General features: G+C 36.7%; 1 protein-coding gene across 12 annotated transcripts in view; it reads left to right on the top strand.

The window, feature by feature from the left end:
• DPP10 (dipeptidyl peptidase like 10) overlaps positions 1–20,965 on the top strand; it is a 1,275,593-nt gene that overhangs the window by 1,063,242 nt on the left and 191,386 nt on the right. The window contains exon 6 of one of the 12 annotated variants that reach the window (XM_027082600.1): positions 14,017–14,069. The exons of the other annotated variants lie outside the window; for them this stretch is intronic. Within the exon in view, the coding sequence (XP_026938401.1) occupies positions 14,017–14,069 (53 nt within the window). The remainder of the gene's footprint in view (positions 1–14,016; positions 14,070–20,965) is intronic. 12 annotated transcript variants of the gene reach the window in all.

The following is a 20,965-nucleotide window of genomic DNA, read 5'->3' as shown; positions in this document are numbered from 1 at the left end:
CATATTTTTTCCCCGAACTGGCTCTTCAGCACGCATAGATATTTTTTTCTTCATATTCCTTTACACCTCTAGTATTTATGGCCTTGGCCTTCTTTAGAAGAAAAGAGAATATATTCTACTTGTTTTGAGATATTTTCCTTTATACTCTATAAAGTTTATTCTAAAGAAAAAAAGATCATTGCCAAAGATGATGAATACCTCTAAGACAGAGCGCTTTCTTTAACTGTCAGAATTTTTTTTGTTTGTTATTTTTTTTCCGTTTTGGCATCAAGAAGACTTTCATTAAATTTCTTATCTCTACTAAGGGCAAATTAATTTTAACCTTCTTGGATGACCTATAAATGATTTTGCATTCCTCACCTTTGAGTTAAAGCAGTGCTTTCAAAGTATAATACAAAAATAACTGACTCTCAAGGATTCCAAGGACAGTCACATTTAGGAAATGTTAAATGTGTTTTCATAATACCTATTAACATTGCCTGGAACTGGTGTAACACAGAACACTTTTTGAGAAATACTGATTTAAAGGGACTGGGATCATTTTCAAAAATATCTCACAAAGGAAGCCCTAATAAAGGAACCAATTACTCCTACCATTAAATGAGTGCATGGGGCTTTTAAAAAGGTGGTTATAGTCAAACGTCATTGTGTTGTAGGAACATGAATTCATTCCTCTCCTGAATCCTTTGTCTAAGTCATTCCAGACTAGCTGCCTGCAAATATATCCCGTTGATCATCAAGTCAACTGAAGAAAAATCCATTTCCACTGCAGGAAAAAAAATTTCCCAGTAGGTGTTGAATATAAGAGCTTATTCTTTATATGTGGAGTATAGCATGACCTATTATCATTCAGTCAGTGTGTAGTGATTACTTTTCATGCGTTTAGTCTTTATGTTGTAATTGACATCAGAGAAGGATAAGATGAATTCCCTAAACTGCAAGCACGTTGTATTTTTTATCTCGATGTTGAAGGAGTTACAATAGTTTGGTAAAATGATTTTTAATACTGTGGGTAGCCATAGGCCACTTTGGGAATCTGATCAAACCATGGACCCAGCAAAATGCAAATAAGCACATAAACAAAGATATTTGCATATAATTTCAGGGCTAACAACCTGGGGTCCATGGTTTCCAGATTAAAACCCTTGCTACTATGAGGCTTGAGTCTCTTCTTCCAAGAATTCTGACTTGAATCATGCTTTTTAATACACTTATTTTAATAATATAAGTGGGCAGATTGTTCAGGAAATGTTTATGAAACACCAACCAAATGCCAAGCATAATTCTAGCAATGTGATTACAAAGATTACAGAACACCTGCCTTTAGCAGCTCACAATCTAGATATAATTATAATCGAAATGTGACTGAATATTTCCCTATAATCGGATTTCCCAGCCACATTCAGATGAGTCTATAATTACCCTTAAATTTATTTATTTTATTTATAAATGTGTAAACTCATACACCTCACTTAAGCTAAAAGATACAGAGACAAATGAGCAAAGGCACATCTATGCAAAATAGTCACAGCAATCATTATACTGGATATTTATACGGCACTTTTTTTTAGAGTTCACACAGATCTTTCGCATGTATTTTGTGAGTTGGGTAGAAACATTTTTTATCATTCCATTTCATTTTGCTGACTGAGACTCAGATGGTACCAGCCACCTGTCAAAGGTCAGGGTCCTAGAAGTTTTAAACTACATTAGAATCTTTCTAGTTCTAAATGCTCTGCACCTTTTACTTCCCTGGTTTCAATGTGCATTTATTAAGAACAGAAGTTTTGAAAGGTACAGTGCCAAGTCCTGGAGACTGCCTCAATGAACCAATCAGTCAGAGTCTTTCATGCTTAGAATCTAGAGGCCAATCCAGAAAATCACAAGAAAGACCCCAAACAAGGAAGTATACAATGAGAATCAGGGGCAGTGGCTAATTGAGGTTAACAGTTAAACCAATTGCTTCATTGTCAAAGGTCAGGAGTGTCAGGGTTCTTGACACTCCAGGGTTCTTGGCCTTCCCCAATCAATAGAAATTGACTAGAGGCCAGACAAGAAATTCAGGCAAGGCTTTATTGGGGCCCCTGCTGCAGCAGGGGGGAGTGAGAACAAACAACAGATTCCCTTGCTTGCTCGCTCCCTATACAGGGTAGGGGTGTGTCCAGGGGTCCGGACGGAGTGGTGGCTTAGGTGTTTTGCCCACCTCTTATGTGGTGTTGTGTGCAGGGGGCATGCTCAGTTCCCTGCTTTTGCTCCAGGCTCTTCAAAAGTGGCAGTTGGGTTTTTTTGGTCTCTTTATATTTTTTGTCCAGAATTTGTCTCAACTGCACATGCAGGCAGTTATTTTTAGTCCCATACAGTTTCTTTGTATTTTGTTGCTCAAGGAGAGGTATGTCCAGGTGCAAGCAGCACTGTAGCAAAGGGTCCCAGGTCCTAGCTTGTCTCAGGGGGGTGTATTTTATTTGCCTCCAGATAGTTTCCTGAATTCATGCCTGTGGTTTGCCTGAAAAGTAGACCAAAACCTTTTCATTGACTTTCATGTTCATGCAAGTATGCATTCTCATTAAATACATGGGTATTTTACTGAAATACTGAAAGATCATGCATAACCCAGATTTTGGCAAATTGAATTCTCTTGTAAAAGGAAGCATTATGAATCAATTAGAAAAGGGGTTCAAACACTCTGCCACTTTCTAAAAACTGTGTTTTTAGCAGCTTTATTTAGGTATGATTTACATGCCATAAAGTTGACTCATTTAAAATATACAACTCAATAGGTTTTAGTCTATTTACAGACCTGGGTATCCATCTCCATATTCTAATTTTAGAACATTTTCATCATCCCCCCAAAAGGAACCTTGAATACATTAGTAATCATTCCTCATTCCTTCCACTGTCCACGCCCTCAGCCGGGCCCCATCCATAGACAACTACTCACCTACTTTATGTCTCCATATATTTGACTATTCTACATATTTCATGTAAATGGCATTTTATAATATGTGGTCATTTGTGTCTTCTTTCACTTGGTATAATGTTTTTGAGGTCCATATGTGTTGTAGCATGTATAAATACTTCATTCCTTCTTATTGTCTAATAATATTCCATTGCATGGGAATACCACATTTTATTTATTCATTCATCTGTTCATGGAAATTTGAGTTGTTTTCACTTTTGACTGTTAATGCTGCTATTTATGCACACATTTTTGTTTGTTTATTTTGGATCTACATTTTCATTTCTCTTTTTAGAATTCTACCTAGGAGTGTAATTGCTGGGTCATGTGTTAACTCTCTGTTTCACCTTTTGAGAAACTGTCAGACTGTTTTCCAAAGTGGCTGTACCATTCTACATTCCCACCAGCAATGTTTGAGTGTTCCAGTTTCTCCATATTCCTGCCAAGACTTTTTTTTAACATCTTTATTGGAGTATAATTGCTTTACAATGGTGTGTTAGTTTCTGCTTTATAACAAAGTGAATCAGTTATACATATACATATGTTCCCATTGTCCAACTTTTTTTAATGTATTTTTAATGTATTTTAGTGTTTGGTTCTCAAAAGTTAGGAATATCTTTTTTTTTTTTTTTTTTTTTTTTAAGAATATCTTTTATGCCTTTTCTTTCTTTCTAATGTTTTCCTACCTTGAGCAATTCATGGCTGTATAAAAGTCTCAAAAGTACTTTCATAATCTCTTTGAGAGATTTTGTCAAATCTCTCAGAAACAACCCCCCAAAAGGCATTTTAGTGGGTGACTAGTGATATTGAGTATCACTGCCTGTTTGGATAAATAAAAATTTCTTGGAACACAGCCTCACCCATTCATTTATTCTTACTTTCTATGGCTGTTTCTGCAGTATAATGGCAAAGTTGAGTAGTTGCAACAGAATATATAATCTGCAAGGTTTAAAACATTTACTATCTGGACCTTTACAGAAGAAGTTTGCCAACCCCTACTTTATCAAATAAATTCACATCCTTAACTATGTTTCATTTACAAGTGAATTTCCATACATCAGGGTGATTAATGCCATATAGAGATACAAGTGTATCTAATTGTATATGGAGAGGAAGATTGAAATGACTTTGGATATACTTGTGAACTTGTGGTTGATGTTAAGTTTCTATGTATTCATTCACATATAGTCATTCAAATATTCATTTATTTCATATACTTATTTAAGTCTTACTATATGCCTGTAGCTGTGTTAGATTCTGGAGATATTGCAGGAAGGATGGACAATATCTCTGCCCGAACGGAGCTCACAATTTATGTAAAGACTGCCTTTTACAGGGTGGAAGTGATGAGGTACAGTGGTGACAAGGGTGTGAGGGAAGATGGGAAATGAAAGTGGATAAGGATTAGTGGAAGGAACTGTTAGAACAGTATTCCCCAAAGTGTGAAAATATTTCTCAGTGTTGTGAGAGGAAAAAAAAATCACTGGTGCAATATCTTTGTGTCTGAAGAACAGATTTCTTTTTCTATATAATATCTCAGAAACTTTAATATGTAAATTGCAGATCTCTAGCAGGATTTCTCAATTTCCCAAGATCACCTTTGAGTTTGACACCTTTGAGTATGGCTCCCTGAAGCATTTTCTCAGAAAAAAGATTAGAACTTTGCTGTTCAGGAATTGAGTTGAAGATGGAAAAGATTCATACAAGCTCCAGGAAGCAAAATGAGATCACACACTCAACTTTGGTTTCCTAGTACGAGGTGACCTTTTTAGATCTTGAAACTTTCCCTTGTGTAGATATTAGGCCTGTAAATTAGTTATGGTAATGCCTCCTTTAAAGGGTCTTTGAAGTTAAGTTTTTCCTTTATTAAATACCTGTCTTTCATATGAGTTTTTCTAAAACACCTTGAAATCATAGAGAAGAAAGTTCAAGGAAAGATAATATAATAGACTATTCTTCCTTGAGCCCTAACACTTTTAAAAGAGTTATTTCTTACCTTTTCATTAAATTGACTTAGATAACTTTTTCAAAGTAAGGTCTTTGGTTCTCAAAAGCTAAGAATATCTTTTTGTCCCTTTTTATTCTTTCTAATATTTTCCTTCTTTGACCAATTTATGGCTGGATAAGTCTCAAAAATACTGTCATAATTCCCTTGCCAATTTTTTTGTCAAATCCTTTAGAAACAAGCTTCCAGAAAGCAAAAGCAAGCACTGTCAAGAATCCTCAGTTTATCAGGATTAGAAGTGCAGATAGCAAGTAACCTATGAGAGCACCTAAAGTTCTGCTGTGTGCAGCCAATTATAATTCTGGACTGTGTGGAACTCAAGCTCAATTACTCACACTGCCATTTAGCACCTGTGTACTTGGAACAAATAACTGCCTTCCTTTGTAACTCAAGTTTCCTCTTTTGTATAATCAGGAGAGTTAATGATACTTGTTTCAGTTTATTGTGAGATACCAAGTAGATAGTTGGCATGCAGTATATATAACTACCAATACAAAAATTGGTCTAACAAATGAAGAAACATCCATTAGAAGAACTTTTTTTTTATTTGGTGAAAACATTATTCGTGCCTTGAAGCAAAATTATCTGCCGTATTGTGTCACAGTCTGTGTAAAAGTTGTGTCACTTTGTCACTACCTTAGGCTGGAGGGGGTTGATAGTATGTTGGATAACCGAATGATGACCATATCATATTGACAGAGGTATGATGCATCTAATTTATTAGATAATATTAAAAATTAATAAATTGGAAAAAGACCTTTATTTGGATCAAACCTACAATGTTACAAAAAGTCTATGAAATGGAAAGGGTGAGTGTAGAAAATACTTAGGGGTTTAAAATGACTGTAAAATTATGTGATAAGGAGATGCATGTGCCCAAAAGAGTCCAATATAATTATAATTACCTCAAATAGATTAAAAAGTATCTGCAACAACGGAGATTGTTGCCCTACTCAAATTTGGACTTGATTCTTAGAGTGTTATATTCAGTTGTAGTCACTCCACACTGAGGGATAAAGATAAATGCTAATATATTCAAGAAAAGTTAAGTGGTTGGTGGCAGCTGTTGATAAAAGGATTAAGATATTAGGGGCAGTCATGTAGATTGGAAAATCTAATATGAAATTATATAACTGAAAATAACTAACAAAACCACTTCACTCCAACAACCCCAAGTCTGTGAATTTACCATGAAGAGAGTCCTCCACATGTGAAAGCACTGTATGTTCAAGGTTCTGAATCTGAGCATTAGTTGTAACTTGAAAAGACTGGAAACAGCCTAAGGTGCTGGTTGAATAATTTATGTACAACCACTCACTGAAATAATATTTTTCCATAAAAAAGGATGAAGTAGTTTTCTCTGAACTTATGTGATTTCTAGGGTATATAGTATAAAGAATGACTATAAGTTTCATTAGGTCCCATTTGTTTATTTTTTGTTTTATTTCCATTTCTCTGGGAGGTGGGTCCAAAAGGATCTTGCTGTGATTTACGTCATAGAGTGTTCTGCCTATGTTTTCCTCTAGGAGTTTTATAGTGTCTGGCCTTACATTTAGGTCTTTAATCCATTTTGAGTTTATTTTTGTGTATGGTGTTAAGGAGTGTTCTAATTTCATTCTTTTACATGTAGCTGTCCAGTTTTCGCAGCACCACTTATTGAAGAGGCTGTCTTTTCTCCATTGTATATTCTTGCCTCCATTTTCAAAGATAAGGTGACCATATGTGTGTGGGTTTATCTCTGGGTTTTCTCTCCTGTTCCATTAATCTATGTTTCTGTTTTCGTTCCAGTACCATACTCTCTTGATTACCATAGCGTTGTAGTATAGTCTGAAATCAGGGAGGCTGATTCCTCCAGCTCCGTTTTTCGTTCTCAAGATTGCTTTGGCTATTTGGGGTCTTTTGTGTTTCCATACAAATTGTGAAATTTTTTTGTTCTAGTTCTGTGAAAAATGCCATTGGTAGTTTGATAGGGATTGCATTGAATCTGTAGATTGATTTGGGTACTATAGTCATTTTCACAATGTTGATTCTTCCAATCAAAGAACATGATGTATCTCTCCATCTGTGTGTATCATCTCTAATTTCTTTCATCAGTGTCTTATAGTTTGCTGCATACAGGTCTTTTGTCTCCTTAGGCAGGTTTATTCCTAGGTATTTTATTCTTTCTGTTGCAGTAGTAAATGGGAGTGTTTACTTAATTTCTCTTTCAGATTTTTCATCAGTAGTGTACAGGAATGCAAGAGATTTCTGTGCATTAATTTTGTATCCTGCCACTTAACCAAATTCATTGATTAGCTCTAGTAGTTTTCTGGTAGCATCTTTAGGATTCTCTATGTATAGTATCATGTCATCTGCAGACAGTGACAGCTTTACTTCTTTTCCAATTTGGATTCCTTTTTCTTCTCTGATTGCTGTGGCTAAAACTTCCAAAAGTATGTTGAATAATAGTGGTGAGAGTGGGCGACCTTGTCTTGTTCCTGATCTTAGTGGAAATGGTTTCAGTTTTTCACCATTGAGAACAATGTTGGCTGTGGATTCATCACATATGGCCTTTATTATGTTGAGGTAAATTCCCTCTATGCCTCCCTCTGGAGGGTTTTTATCATAAATGGGTGTTGAATTTTGTCGAAAGCTTTTACTGCATCTATTGAGATTATCATATGGTTTTTCTCCTTCAGTTTCTTAATATGGTGTATCACGTTGATTGATTTGCACATATTGAAGAATCCTTGTATTCCTGGGGTAAACCCCACTTGATCATGGTGTATGATCCTTTTAATGTGTTGTTGGATTCTGCGTGCTAGTATTTTGTTGAGGACTTTTGCATCTGTGTTCATCAGTGATATTGGTCTGTAGTTTTCTTTGTGACATCCTTGTCTGGTTTTGGTATCAGGGTAATGGTGGCCTCGTAGAATGAGTTTGGGAGTGTTCCTCCCTCTGCTATATATTTTGGAAGAATTTGAGAAAGATAGGTGTTAGCTCTTCTCTAAATGTTTGATAGAATTCGCCTGTGAAGCCATCTGGTCCTAGGCTTTTGTTTGTTGGAAGATTTTTACACAGTTTCAATTTCAGTGCTTGTGATTGGTCTGTTTATATTTTCTATTTCTTCCTGGTTCAGTCTCTGAAGGTTGTGCTCTTCTAAGAATTTGTCCATTTCTTCCAGGTTGTCCATTTTATTGACATATAGTTGCTTGTAGTAATCTTTCATGATCCTTTGTATTTCTGCAGTGTCAGTTGTTACTTCTCCTTTTTCATTTCTAATTCTATTGATTTGAGTGTTCTCCCTTTGCACAGCAAAGGAAACCATAAACAGAATGAAAAGACAGCCCTCAGAATGGGAGAAAATATTTGAAAATGAAGCAACTGACAAGGAATCATCTCCAAAATATACAAGCAGCTCATGCAGCTCAATATCAAAAAACAAGCAACCCAATCCAAAAATGGGCAGAAGATCTAAATAGACATTTCTCCAAAGAAGATGTACAGACTGCCAACAAACACATGAAAGAATGCTCAACATCATTAATCATTAGAGAAATGCAAATCAAAACTACAATGAGATATCATCTCACACTGGTCAGAATGGCCATCATCAAAAAATCTACAAACAATAAATGCTGGAGAGGGTGTGGAGAAAAGTAAAACCTCTTGCACTGTTGATGGGAATGTAAATTGATACACCCACAATGGAGAACAGTATGGAGGTTCCTTAAAAAACTAAAAACAGAACTACCACATGACTCAGCAATCCCACCACTGGGCATATGCCCTGAGAAAATCATAATTCAAAAAGAGTCATGTACCACAATGTTCATTGCAGCACTATTTACAATAACCAGGATATGGAAGCAACCTAAGTGTCCATCGACAGATGAATGGATAAAGAAGATGTGGCACATATATACAATGGAATATTACTCAGCCATAAAAAGAAACAAAACTGAGTTATTTGTAGAGAGGTGGATGGACCTAGAGACTCTCATACAGAGTGAAGTAAGTCAGAAAGAGAAAAACAAATACCTTATGCTAACACATATATATGGAATCTAAAAAAAAAAAGGTTCTGAAGAACCTAGGGGCCAGACAGGCATAAAGACTCAGATGTAGAGAATGGACTTGAGGACACAGGGAGGGGGAAGGTTAAGCTGGGACGAAGTGAGAGAGAGTGGCATGGGCATATATACACTACCAAATGTAAAATAGATATCTAGTGGGAAGCAGCCACAGGGCACAGGGAGATCAGCTCAGTGCTTTGTGGTCACCTAGAAGGGTGGGGTAAGGAGGGTGGGAGGGAGACACAAGAGGGAGGAGAAATGGGGATATATGTATATGTATAGCTGGTTCATTTTGTTATAAAGCAGTAACTAACACACCATTGTAAAGTAATTATACTCTAATAAACATGTTTAAAAAAAAGAATGATTATAGAATATTAAGTTTTATATAACAAATAAGGGGAAGTAAGAACAGTTGATTCTCTCTTTCTTGAGGTATCTATCTATCTGTTTATACTTTTTTGGCAAAAAGAAGCAAAGGAACACTAAATAGAAACTAATGAAAATAATTATCTATAAGGAGTAGATGAAAATGAGAGAGAGGAAATAGGAATGGGAGTGTTACTGCTCTGCAGTTCCCTATTAATAGAGTTTGACGTTTGAATTATAAAAATATTTTGTATATTCAAAAAATGAAATTAAATATAAAAGAATGAAAAAATTAATTTAACCAAATAGAAACAAATGAGCCTACCTGAATATCCAATTAATAACTACCACACTAAGAAAATAATTAATTTAATTAACTTTTTCTTAAATATTTAATTAATTTACTAATGTAACTACTTAAAATATTTATTTGTCATAATGTTACTCATAAAACACATGCTTAGAAAGATGTATGTATTATGAAGTCCAAAACCATTGCACAAATATGAACTTTTTTGGTAAGTTTGTTGTTGGTATTTGCCTTGGTGTGGTCATTCTGAAACTATACTGTGTCTGTAATGTAGGAAAAAAACAAATGGTTAAATATATAGATATTGTTGGGAGATAGGAGATATAAACATGGAACAGGATAGTGTAGAAAAACACTGTAGTATTGGGTTTTATTAAGAAGTCTTGGTTATAACCACATTACACACACACACACATGCACATACACATACCCCACATACATATACTTGATATGTCCTTCAAGCACAAGCACATATTCATCCATCTTGAATCAGTCTAACTGTTCTATGTTCTAATAATATATTCTTCTCTTGGTTAAAGGACATGATGATATCTTTTTGTGCATCTAATGCCCAGATCATGATTTCTAAATACTGTTCACCACATGCATATTAAAAACTGGGAAACTTAAAGAAATGGCTGGTTTCAGGTCTGAACAGGAAAGAACAAGGTGAGTCTGATGCTCAAAGATTAATAGGGTGAGAGAGGGTACGGATATTGTGTATAGGGAATTCATTGACCTAGTTAGTAATATATAGCATCAATAAGAAAAATATAGAATAGCATGTGAAAAAAAATCCATGTATGTGCCCATAGTGATACAAGAGATACAGAAGAAAGAATAAAGGTGGGGGAGGGCTCTTTTTCAATAGAATGATGTGTTTTGCAGGACAACTGGTCTGGACTTTCCAAAGGATTCAGTATGAGAAGAATAGGGGAAATCAGATCAGTCATTCTAAATTAGAGAAGACTAAAATGGCATAACAGTCTAATATAATATTGAATTTGTATCCTGTATTAAATTTTATATATATATATATATATATATACACACATATATAATGTTTATATGACTACTGGTGAAATTTAAATATAGGTTCTGTGTTGGATAATGTTAAGCTTGAGTTTTCTTGGGCATGGTATGTTGTTGTGGTCATATGTTCTTGATAGAGACATGCTGAAATATCATGATGTATGCAGTCTACTTTACATTGCTTGAGAAAACAGCTGTGCGTGTGTGTGTGTGTGTGTGTATAGAAATAGAGATGAAGCAGATATAGCAAGATCTTGCGAGTTTGTGAATCTAAGTTAGTAATATTCAGGTCTTTATTATAGTGTTCTTTCAATTTTCCTTCAAGTTTGAAAAATCTGAAAATAAAAAATCATAATTAACTTACATTATACCTAAATGTGAAAGATCGATCGTTATCAAGAAATAACATAAGGAGGGAGACAGATTTCTATTCCCATGTCATAGATATCATAAAAAAACTGCAAAATTCAAAAGAGGGGCTTCCCTGGTGGCGCAGTGGTTGAGAGTCCACCTGCCGATGCAGGGGGCACGGGTTCGTGCCCCGGTCCAGGAAGATCCCACATGCCACGGAGCGGCTGGGCCCGTGAGCCATGGCCGCTGAGCCTGCGCGTCCGGAGCCTGTGCTCCGCAACGGGAGGGGCCACAGCAGTGAGAGGCCCGCGTACCGCAAAAAAAAAAAAATCAAAAGAAAATGGGATCTTACAAGATTCCGGAGGAATGCAAGACTACAGTAGATGGGTAATTAATTAAACAGACCTCTCACCAACAACCAAGAGATACCCCAAAATAGTGGAATAATATTTTCAGTGAGCTTACAGTTCTATACCCAGTAATATATCTTTCACGAGTATGGGTGAAAAAAAGACATTTTTAAGCGTACAGGCTGAGATAAGCCAAAAGAAAAGTCTCTTTAATAAAAGAAATTCTAAAGGTTTAATTTAGGCACGAGGAAAATCGTACAATATGGAAAGGTAGAGATGCAAGAAGAAATTATGAGCAATTATGTTGGTAAATATGTGGTTAAAGCTAAACAAATGACTGTATAAGACAATAATAATTTGAAATTATGTGAAGAGAAAAAAATCTTCTTAGAACATAAAAAAAAAAACCAACTGTGATGACAAAATCGCCTACAGGAACATGAGTAAAGTATATGACAGTCCTTGCATGGTGTGGAAAGTGGGTAACTTAATTATCCTTTTTAAGTTAAATTAGGACAACTACTGAAAGGATAAACGTAAGGTACAAACACTCAAAACTAGAGGAGAAAAACAATAAAACCTCGAGAAACGTGAAAAATGCAATGCAAGTGATAGAGGAAGACTGGGCAACAATGACATTGTAAACATTGGGGAGTTTAGAAAACCAATGTAGTATATTATTGGGAGAGGATTTCTAACAGGTGAAGAAACTCAGCAGCTCCAAATTATGAATAAATGTTATTTTATGAGAACTAAGACTGAAAATATTATTGAATTTACTAGACCAGAAATAGAACATGTTTCATAGGCATAAGACTGATTATATTTCCCTTTCTCGAGGGAGGGGGGTTACTTACCTAAGTCAGGTCTAGACATAGCTGTCACCAATTGACAGGAATGGTGATGATGCCAGTCAAACCAAACTTGTGTGAAGTCCATTTAAGCCTGAATAGAGTGTGTGATCTCTAGTATAATTCGTATGACCACTGCGTATATGGCATTCAATTGGTATAATTCAAAAATGTAATTTAAGAGTGAAGGCTTCAAATTGTGTAAAGTAAGAGGATGGTGTGTAGAATAATATCCAGAAATCTGATTCCGTGTTACATTTAAGTATAGAATGTAGAAGAGAATCTGAAAGTTAATAAAATCTTTGGAATTCAGAGATTACTCTTGCACTGCATAAGCCTTGTGAAAATCTCTGATATATGCAGTTTCATATGCATCTGTGATTCTGCCTAATTTTAATGGGTGCTGCTTTGCGATTCTTTGGAAAGAAAAGTATCATGAGACTGAAGTCTATCAGTTGATTGCACATTTCTTGTTTAGTCAAAACTTACTCAGAATTCTAAGTGTACATTTACTAAGACTGTGCTTGAAGGGTTGGTAATGGGTGATTTAATTCTGGTGATGTTCTATGTGATTGCAATCTGGAAGGCTGAACTCTTTCGGTGATGGCCAACCGTGCAGGAAGAAGGTTAACACATCAGCCTTGGCATTTATCTCTAAGGGCAGATACAAGTGCATGTAAAGCAGAAGTCCAGGAGAGAGAATTCGGCTTTTCCTCTTTTAATTCTTGAATTCTAGGCCAAAATGTCAGGTAAAAGTTCTGTGACTAAAATATCAATATTGATTTCTAGAAATACAATAGGAATGCCTGAAGGATTCTATGTATTTTTCCCTGTAGGTCACTCAAAACAACCTGGTATGCTACTTTTTAAAATATGTTAGGTTTCAGTTGTCCTGTGGAGTTTTCCTTTGATGTCCCCCTCTGGACTGTAAAACGTGAAGGGTCTGGACTTAGAGTTGAGCTGGTTTAGTGTGTGCGTTCATCTGATTTCCGTCAACAAATCAGTGCTACTTAGATCATTGTGTGCACAGGGGTTTATTATAAGAATTACACCCCACGTAAACGTGGGAGCAGCGGGTGAGGTGAAGGTCTTTAATGGGGAATAAGAGGATTACAAAGAGAATCGCTAACAGATTTGTCTAAAGCACTGGCCCAGGTACATAGGTAAGAGCTTGCAGACAAACGGAAGAAACCGAACGTGTCTACCACCAAAGTGGAGCTCTAAAGAGGGCACTTAAGGCAAAATCTATAGGAAAATATTTCTTTGGGGAGCTGCCACCTCTGTGGGTCCACAGCCGTGTGCTCAGTGATAGGTCTGAGGCTGCCATTGGTCAGCAGGACCAGCACCTGGAAAGAGGCTCTGGCTTCAAAGAGGAGAATGAGAACAAGCTGGGATATGCCATGTACCTCTATGTCTATCCATCAACGTGTCTTTCCTAAGATAACCTTCTGAAAGTGCTGGCTTCTGTTTCTCTTCTACCTTCCATATCTAACAAATGTTTCTCTTCCGTCATCTCTAACTGGAGCCATAGGGAAAAGGGTATTTTACAAATGCAGTACCCAGTATTAACAGGATAAAACAACTCTAGTAAGAAGCTGATGATGTCCATGTAATTTAGGATGATTAGGAGTCTAAAACAGTATGTAAACTAGCAAGAAAGACCAATAATAGTTACAGGGAATAAGTCAGGTGCTATATACAAAGAATCTATCACCCAAAAGAGAGCAGACAGGAAAGAAAAGCGTCCAGACAGACAACTTCTGTCCTTATGTTTTATGTCATGCTAGTATGTAAAAGGTCAAGGATGAGATGATGTGTGCTAGGAGCCAAAGGAGAGTGAGACTTACCTCTGAGCTGATAAGAGGTCATAGATGAATGAAGGTCAAATTTGCTGCAGTTTTCTTTTTTTTCCTCCAAATATAATTAGCAGGAAACTAATTCCAGAAATTTTGTGGTATTTGTTAAAAATGTAGATTTCTGGAACTTCCTTATAGACCTAGGAATCAGAATTCTCTGGGGTTTGGATTCAAGAATTTGTCTTTTTAGCAAGATTCTTAGATGGTTCTTCTGGGCAGTGTAGTTTGGAAACTTACACTTGCAGAGTGGCTAGTTTATCCCAGACATGTGCCAGGTCCTTTACAGGCACTGCTGTATTCCCTTTTTGAGACCAGTGACTTAAATAGAGACATAGAAAAATATATTAAATTTTTAAAAAGCTGACTAATAAAAGAAACACTGCTACTTTTTAGGGAAGAGAAAAATTGAGGCTAGAGATGGCAAATAAATGATTTGTGTCACATATCTAGTAAGTGATCGAGTCCATATTCTAATTTAGATCTGTTTGGCTCCAAAGAGTATCCTTGAGCTGTTTAATGTGGTAAAAAGGTCAGGCTTGCTGAATTACGTACCTTCTTGCCAAACAAACATGAGTGAGACCCCTCCAGGAAGAACGAGTAATATTGTTCTCCAATTAAGCTAAGCCTATGTGGATTTCTAAGAAAAATCCTAGAGGCTCAAATGCCTCAACCACTCCCAAAACAAGCAGACAAGTAATAGACAAAGCAAGGGTCTGAAAAAAGGCCTCCCAAGAAAAGAACTTCACACTTGTCCTGTTTCCTGTTCCATCTTCTCCTCCCTGTCTGTGAACCCACCACATACAATGAAAAAGTCCTGCATATGACTTATGTCCTATCTGTGGGTCGTTAGCTCGTGGAGCATTCACATTTCTTCTAAAAAAATCTGGCTTGTTTAAATGATATTAATTGCACAGTTAATATACAAAACCTAACTTTCTTTACCTATCTTTTTGAGAGCAGTACTGTGGACTCTGGCTGAGTTACTTGTATTGATATTTTTGAAGGAATAGGTGAGTGTGAGCGAGAAACCTGTGGAATCAGATTGCAGCCTTAGAGGTGAGCCTGGCTGTGGCAGCTGAAATGTGACCTGGAGTCCCTGTATTCTAATTTAGACTCTGCTGGGAAGCTTTACAAGAACTACTAGTTTGCTGGGTAGCTTTGTAACAATCAGAGCTCGTCTGATTGTTTGAGTTGCTTTGGGAATTAGATAATTCTTCTACGTAAAAGATACTTTTGCAGGGGATTGTCTTTACGTGGGGATGTTATACACCATTAATTTATAAACTACAAAGTTCAGGTCCCTCAACCTTAATTTTGTTCTATTACTCTCCATTCACCAAATGATGATAAAACTATCTTTCTTCTGCACCTTGCAGAATTCCTGCTAAGAATAACAAGATAAAAAACGTAGAATATCTTTGAAAATACGTAAAGTCATATATATTTTATGATGTACATACAGCATATAGGAAAGCACTCTTACATCGGCAACAATTTCATTAGTTCCAAATCTGGATGCTTTTTACTAGCTCTACTAGCCCAAGCATCATGGCTCATCGGCTTACTAATAGTTTTGTCCTGTCTGCTTCCTCAAGACTCCATTATCTAGTCAGAGTAATTTAGAGCCTGTCATTCCCTTGCAATGAGAATGTATCAGTACAAGTTTTGCCATGGCTTCAAGGCCATACGTGATTTGTCCTCACCTGTTTTTCCAGGTCACATCTCCTACCAGTGTCCCTTTAGTTCTCTACATTCCAGCATCACAAACTTGCTTTCCTAATGTCAGATGTGCCCAGCTCATTCCTACCTTCATCTTTGCTCTTCCCATTTTGTTCAAGTATTACCTTTTCAGAGAAATCTTAAACCACCCTAAATCAATTAGCCTAAACTCCTTCTGTCTCCCATTGTCCTCTTTTATTTTCTTCATAGTACTTACCACTATCTAAATTTATTTACTTACTAGTTTATAGGTTCATTATTAGTTTCCTGCTACTAAAGTGTAAGCTCAGTAATGCTGATGTCTTTGTCATGTATCCCTAATTCCTAGAAGAGTGTCTGTCATATAAACGTCTGTCTTTATAAATAAATGAATAAACAAATGGGAGAGACAAACTTATATGTGATAGCTCAGTAGCTGGCCAGATTCAGGGAAATTATGGGATATAAGTGGCCCCAATGAAAACCTTTTTTTTATGCCATTCTATATATCATAGTCTCATGAAACATGCATTTCAGCCACAGGATCTGAAATAATGAAATAGAGCATATTAGTTGGCCTTGGAACCAACTTCTCCCTTAGGCACCTGGAGTAATGAGCAGAAAGCTCATGCAGAATTTAAGTTGATCACTTAAAAATAATCCTCTGCAGCACACAGAGAAAGGATGAATAGGGCATTAGTTTCCAAGTCATTGGCTTTTCAGTTGTTAGATAAAATAATTATAAATATATTTGCATGTTATATTATTATAACTCTAATCAAAATATAGTTTTTGTTCTCAAGATGGGCACAAATTTAAATAGAAATGAGGCAATGCCTCATAAATACAATATGATGATGTTTAACAGATAAGACACTGTGATGTTTAATTTTACAGGTTAACTTGGCTGGGCCATTGTGCCCAGATATATGGTCAAACAGTACTCTGGATGTTTTTGTGAAGGTGATTTTTTGGATGAGATTAATCAGTGGACCTTGAGAAGGTAGAGTGCTCGCCATGATGTAGGTGGGCCTCAAAGGCCTGATAGAACGAAGACTGAGCTCCTCTGAGCAGGAAGAAATTCTGCCAGCTGACTGCCTTTGGACTCCAACTGCATCTCTTTTCTGAGTCCCCAGATGGCCAGCCTACCCCATCAGATTTTGGACTTGGCAAGCTTCTACAATCATGTGAGCCAATTCCTTAAATAAATATGTCATCAACAGGATGTTGATAAAACCAGCATGTTTTTTATCAACATCTGGCTGGTTCCGTTTTTCTGGAGAACACTGGCTGATACAGACATATTTCTGTTATGGGTTTAAAATATACTATTGAGAAAAGTTTACATAACCTGTCCAAATATTTATTTGGTTATTCATTCAGTTATTGTATTGGCTGTATCTGTCACATCAGAAAGCCTATTTGTAGATTGCTATTAAGAATCAAAAGATGGTATGTGGGCGTCCCTGGTGGCGCGGTGGTTGAGAGTCCGCCTGCCGATGCAGGGGACATGGGTTCGTGCCCCGGTCCGGGAAGATCCCACATGCCGCAGAGCGGCTGGGTCTGTGAGCCATGGCCGCTGAGCCTACGCGTCCGGAGCCTGAGCTCCGCAACGGGAGAGGCCACAACAGTGAGAGGCCCGCGTACTGCAAAAAAAAAAAAAAAAGAAAAGATGGTATGTAATATCCCATGAAATATGAAGTCATTTAAATTATTTAACATACATTAAGAAAAAAAATGAATGAATAAACTCAACTTACTTCATTTCCTCTGACTTAGCAGTTAAAGTCAGTCTTGGCCCTAGCATCAAAATTATCTGAAAAAAAGGTAGGAAGAGCAAGTGTGACCTTGGTATGCAGTGCAATTGATGGCCATAGTGGGCTAGTCTCATATAAGCTGTTACAATATGTACAACTCATCACTGTAGTTCAAAGTTACCGTCAGCGTAATTTTTCTTCTTAATTGCTCAGGGCACTCCACTGTGACACTGGCTACTTTGGCTACATAGAGAATTTAAAGAATCAATTCATTGTATTTTATAGTTAATATGATTGCTAATAAAGAACAGTAGTAGCATGAAAATTTGCAGAGAGACAGTAAAATGGAAGCCTCAAAGGGTCTACCTGTGCAGATTGTAAAATACATATTTTGCCCAAAGATTTAAAAAGGGGAATAAAGATGGAACCATGATTATCATAGCTTAATACAAAAGGTAAGGTGTCTGACTTAGAATATAGGACAATATTAGGGGCATAGAGCACGTATGAAATTATATCAATAAAATTATTCTCCAAGGTCCTTTTTGTTTATTTATTTATTCATTTATTTATATTTTTGGCTGCATTGGGTCTTCGTTGCTGCATGTGGGCTTTCTCTGGTTGTGGCGAGCAGGGCTACTCTTCGTTGTGGTGCACGGGCTTCTCATTTCAGTGGCTTCTACTGTTGTAGAGCACAGGCTCTAGGCATGCGGGCTTCAGTAGTTGTGGCTCATGGGTTCTAGAGTGCAGGCCCAGTAGTTGTGGCGCACAGGCTTAGTTGCTCTGAGGCATGTGGGATCTTCCCGGACCAGGGCTCGAACCCGTGTCTTCTACATTGGCAGGCGGATTCTTAACCACTCCGCCACCAGGGAAGTCCCCTTTGTCCTTTTTAAGTTACAAGAATTACTTGTACTCTTCAGCATATCTATATTTTCAGTACACTTTTAGAAATACTTATGAGTTCCTGCTATGTACCAGACACTGATGGGCTTAGTCAGTTATTTTGTACCTGGTCATAGATAGCTTTGGACAAGGCAAATCATCTTCTGAACACTCCAGTTTGGAACATTTGGTGAAAAAATGCATTAGACGTCTATTTAAAGATTCTTCACAGAGCTCTGTGCTCTTCTTTGCTGGTGTTCTCCTGTCCATGTCATAGTCACAAATAATCAGCACCTAACTGGCCAAGCAGGTCAGTTGATTCTCATGCTCTGCAATACACTCAACATTTCTAAATCCAGTTCCACACTGTAAACCACCTGTGGTTAACTATCACATAAATTACAAAATCTTTACTGCGTCTAACCTACAGGAAAGAAGCATATTCTTGGTTTAGCTATTTATTGACTAGGAGTGGTTATGTGGGGTTGAGTTTGGCAGCCAGTATAAGTCCTCATAATTTAATGCAGTTTGTGTAAATAATACTCACCAAAGGTATAATTATTTATGTTGAAACACAAACATATCCAACAACATAGTTGGGTTCTACGTTTCTTTACAATGGTGAACAAGTCAGGCTCCAAAGGCAAACTGCACAGGAACTTGCCTTTTGGGCTTACAGCATTGCCCGTGTTACTTTAGGTGTTCACCCTGGTGATGCTGTGAAAATATCCTGTAATGGAGTCAGACAGGAAGCTGAGACACAAAGGCTCTTTGAGCTAAAAGGGTCCTGAAGATTGATAGTGCTTTGAAGTCCTAAACTCTTTTCTGAAAGGCCAAGTCCAGCCCCCAGATGTGTTTTGCCAACTAATTAGTTAACAAGTAAAATGAAAATGGTGAATTTTGACACAAAGATGGTAATTTTCAATTTATTTGGAAAATTTAGTAGATCTGATGCACATTCTTCATGATCGTAATCAGGTGGAGGTGAGAAGTTACTTCCCCTTTCAGGTGTGTCCTTGATCCCCAGGGTTTCACAATCCTTCTCAGCCACTTTCTTTTTACATCATCTGTCTGGACTCTGTAATCATATGGGTTTACAATCCTTTGTTTAATCTAAACTCTTCATCTTCATTATGTAAAATCTGAGTTATGAAGGAGAAACAATTTACCTGAAATTGTGGAAAACGAAACTCACCTATACATAAAACATGTCATATGCCCTTATTCCTTACTATAAAAAACTTCATATAATTCAGAGTGGCTATATGTCTAATTTTAAAAATAAAATAAAATCTTTAAGTTTCCAGTCTCCCTTGCAAAAGGGTTCACCATAGGACAGACTATGTTCCTATGTTATATAAGTAGAAATCTATTGGGGATTTCTAGGAAAGATTTGCCAACTCTTTCTACCTCCTTTTTTCTTTTTCCTACATAAAATATTAAGGTAAAACTGGAGCATCCATGTCATGATCATGAGGCAATAAGTACTGGGACAAAAGGCACAGTATAGCTTTCAGAGTCAGGAAAGATAGAAGAACCTATGTTAAGCCACAATGCTTGGCTTTTGTTAAATGGACCAAATATATAACCTATAACCCTGACTAATAACTGATAAGCATATATATTTCCTTTCCCACCACACAGACACACAGACACACACACACACACACACACACACACACACACACACACACACACACACACATTGTGCTCTCTTTCCGTCTTCCTATTTATGATTTTATTTAGTACTTATTATAAGTCAGTTACTATACTGGTCCTGCTTCTGTCTGAAAGTAATGGAGATCAGACCGTGGCACACTGCTCCCTGGTCTAAAATGCTCGTGAAAACCAAGGAAGTCAGACAAAATAGCACATTCTATTTAGATCCTTAAACATCATTAAAATGGGGCTATTAGCACTGTGAATGGGAACACAGCCTACTCTTGGTAAGAAAAGGATTGAGGACTTAACAAATGGGAGATTTATAATACATTAGTAAAATTAACAGATAAAGGAACGAAAATCTACAAACAAAAAATAAAATTGATTCTCAGGAGATCTGTGATAATTCAGTCAATTCCATCTGCACTGTTACTTGTGCTGAAACACCAGTGTCCTATACGTGGGATGTGAGATGCAGTACCATTAAGACACAGGGTGAGAATGTGTCTGCGTGTGGTTTTTATGTGTGCATGTATTTAACATACATTTAGATATTTCCTTTGTCCACCTCAGCTAATATCGTGGTAAGAGAATATCATGTAGGTGGCTATAATGAAAGATTTTGTTTGACATCACTTTAAAATACTCTTAGATCTTCTGAGTGAATCTTATTATCAAAATATTTCACTTTGGCAGTTTAGAAATTGTTTTCAAGCAAGTTTTGAGAAAGCTGAAACACTTTAACCTCAATTTCCTCCTCTCTAAATTGAAGATGTTGAATTGTACCATTACTAAGTTCCTTTCAGATCTAGCATTTTCAGAATTCTGTAA

This window comes from Aethalodelphis obliquidens, unplaced genomic scaffold, assembly GCF_003676395.1.
Source record: "Aethalodelphis obliquidens isolate GAN/ISIS:26980383/991018 unplaced genomic scaffold, ASM367639v1 scaffold47, whole genome shotgun sequence".
In the NCBI taxonomy this organism is placed as follows: Eukaryota; Metazoa; Chordata; class Mammalia; order Artiodactyla; family Delphinidae; genus Aethalodelphis; species Aethalodelphis obliquidens.
This window is presented reverse-complemented; position numbering and strand designations above follow the sequence as displayed.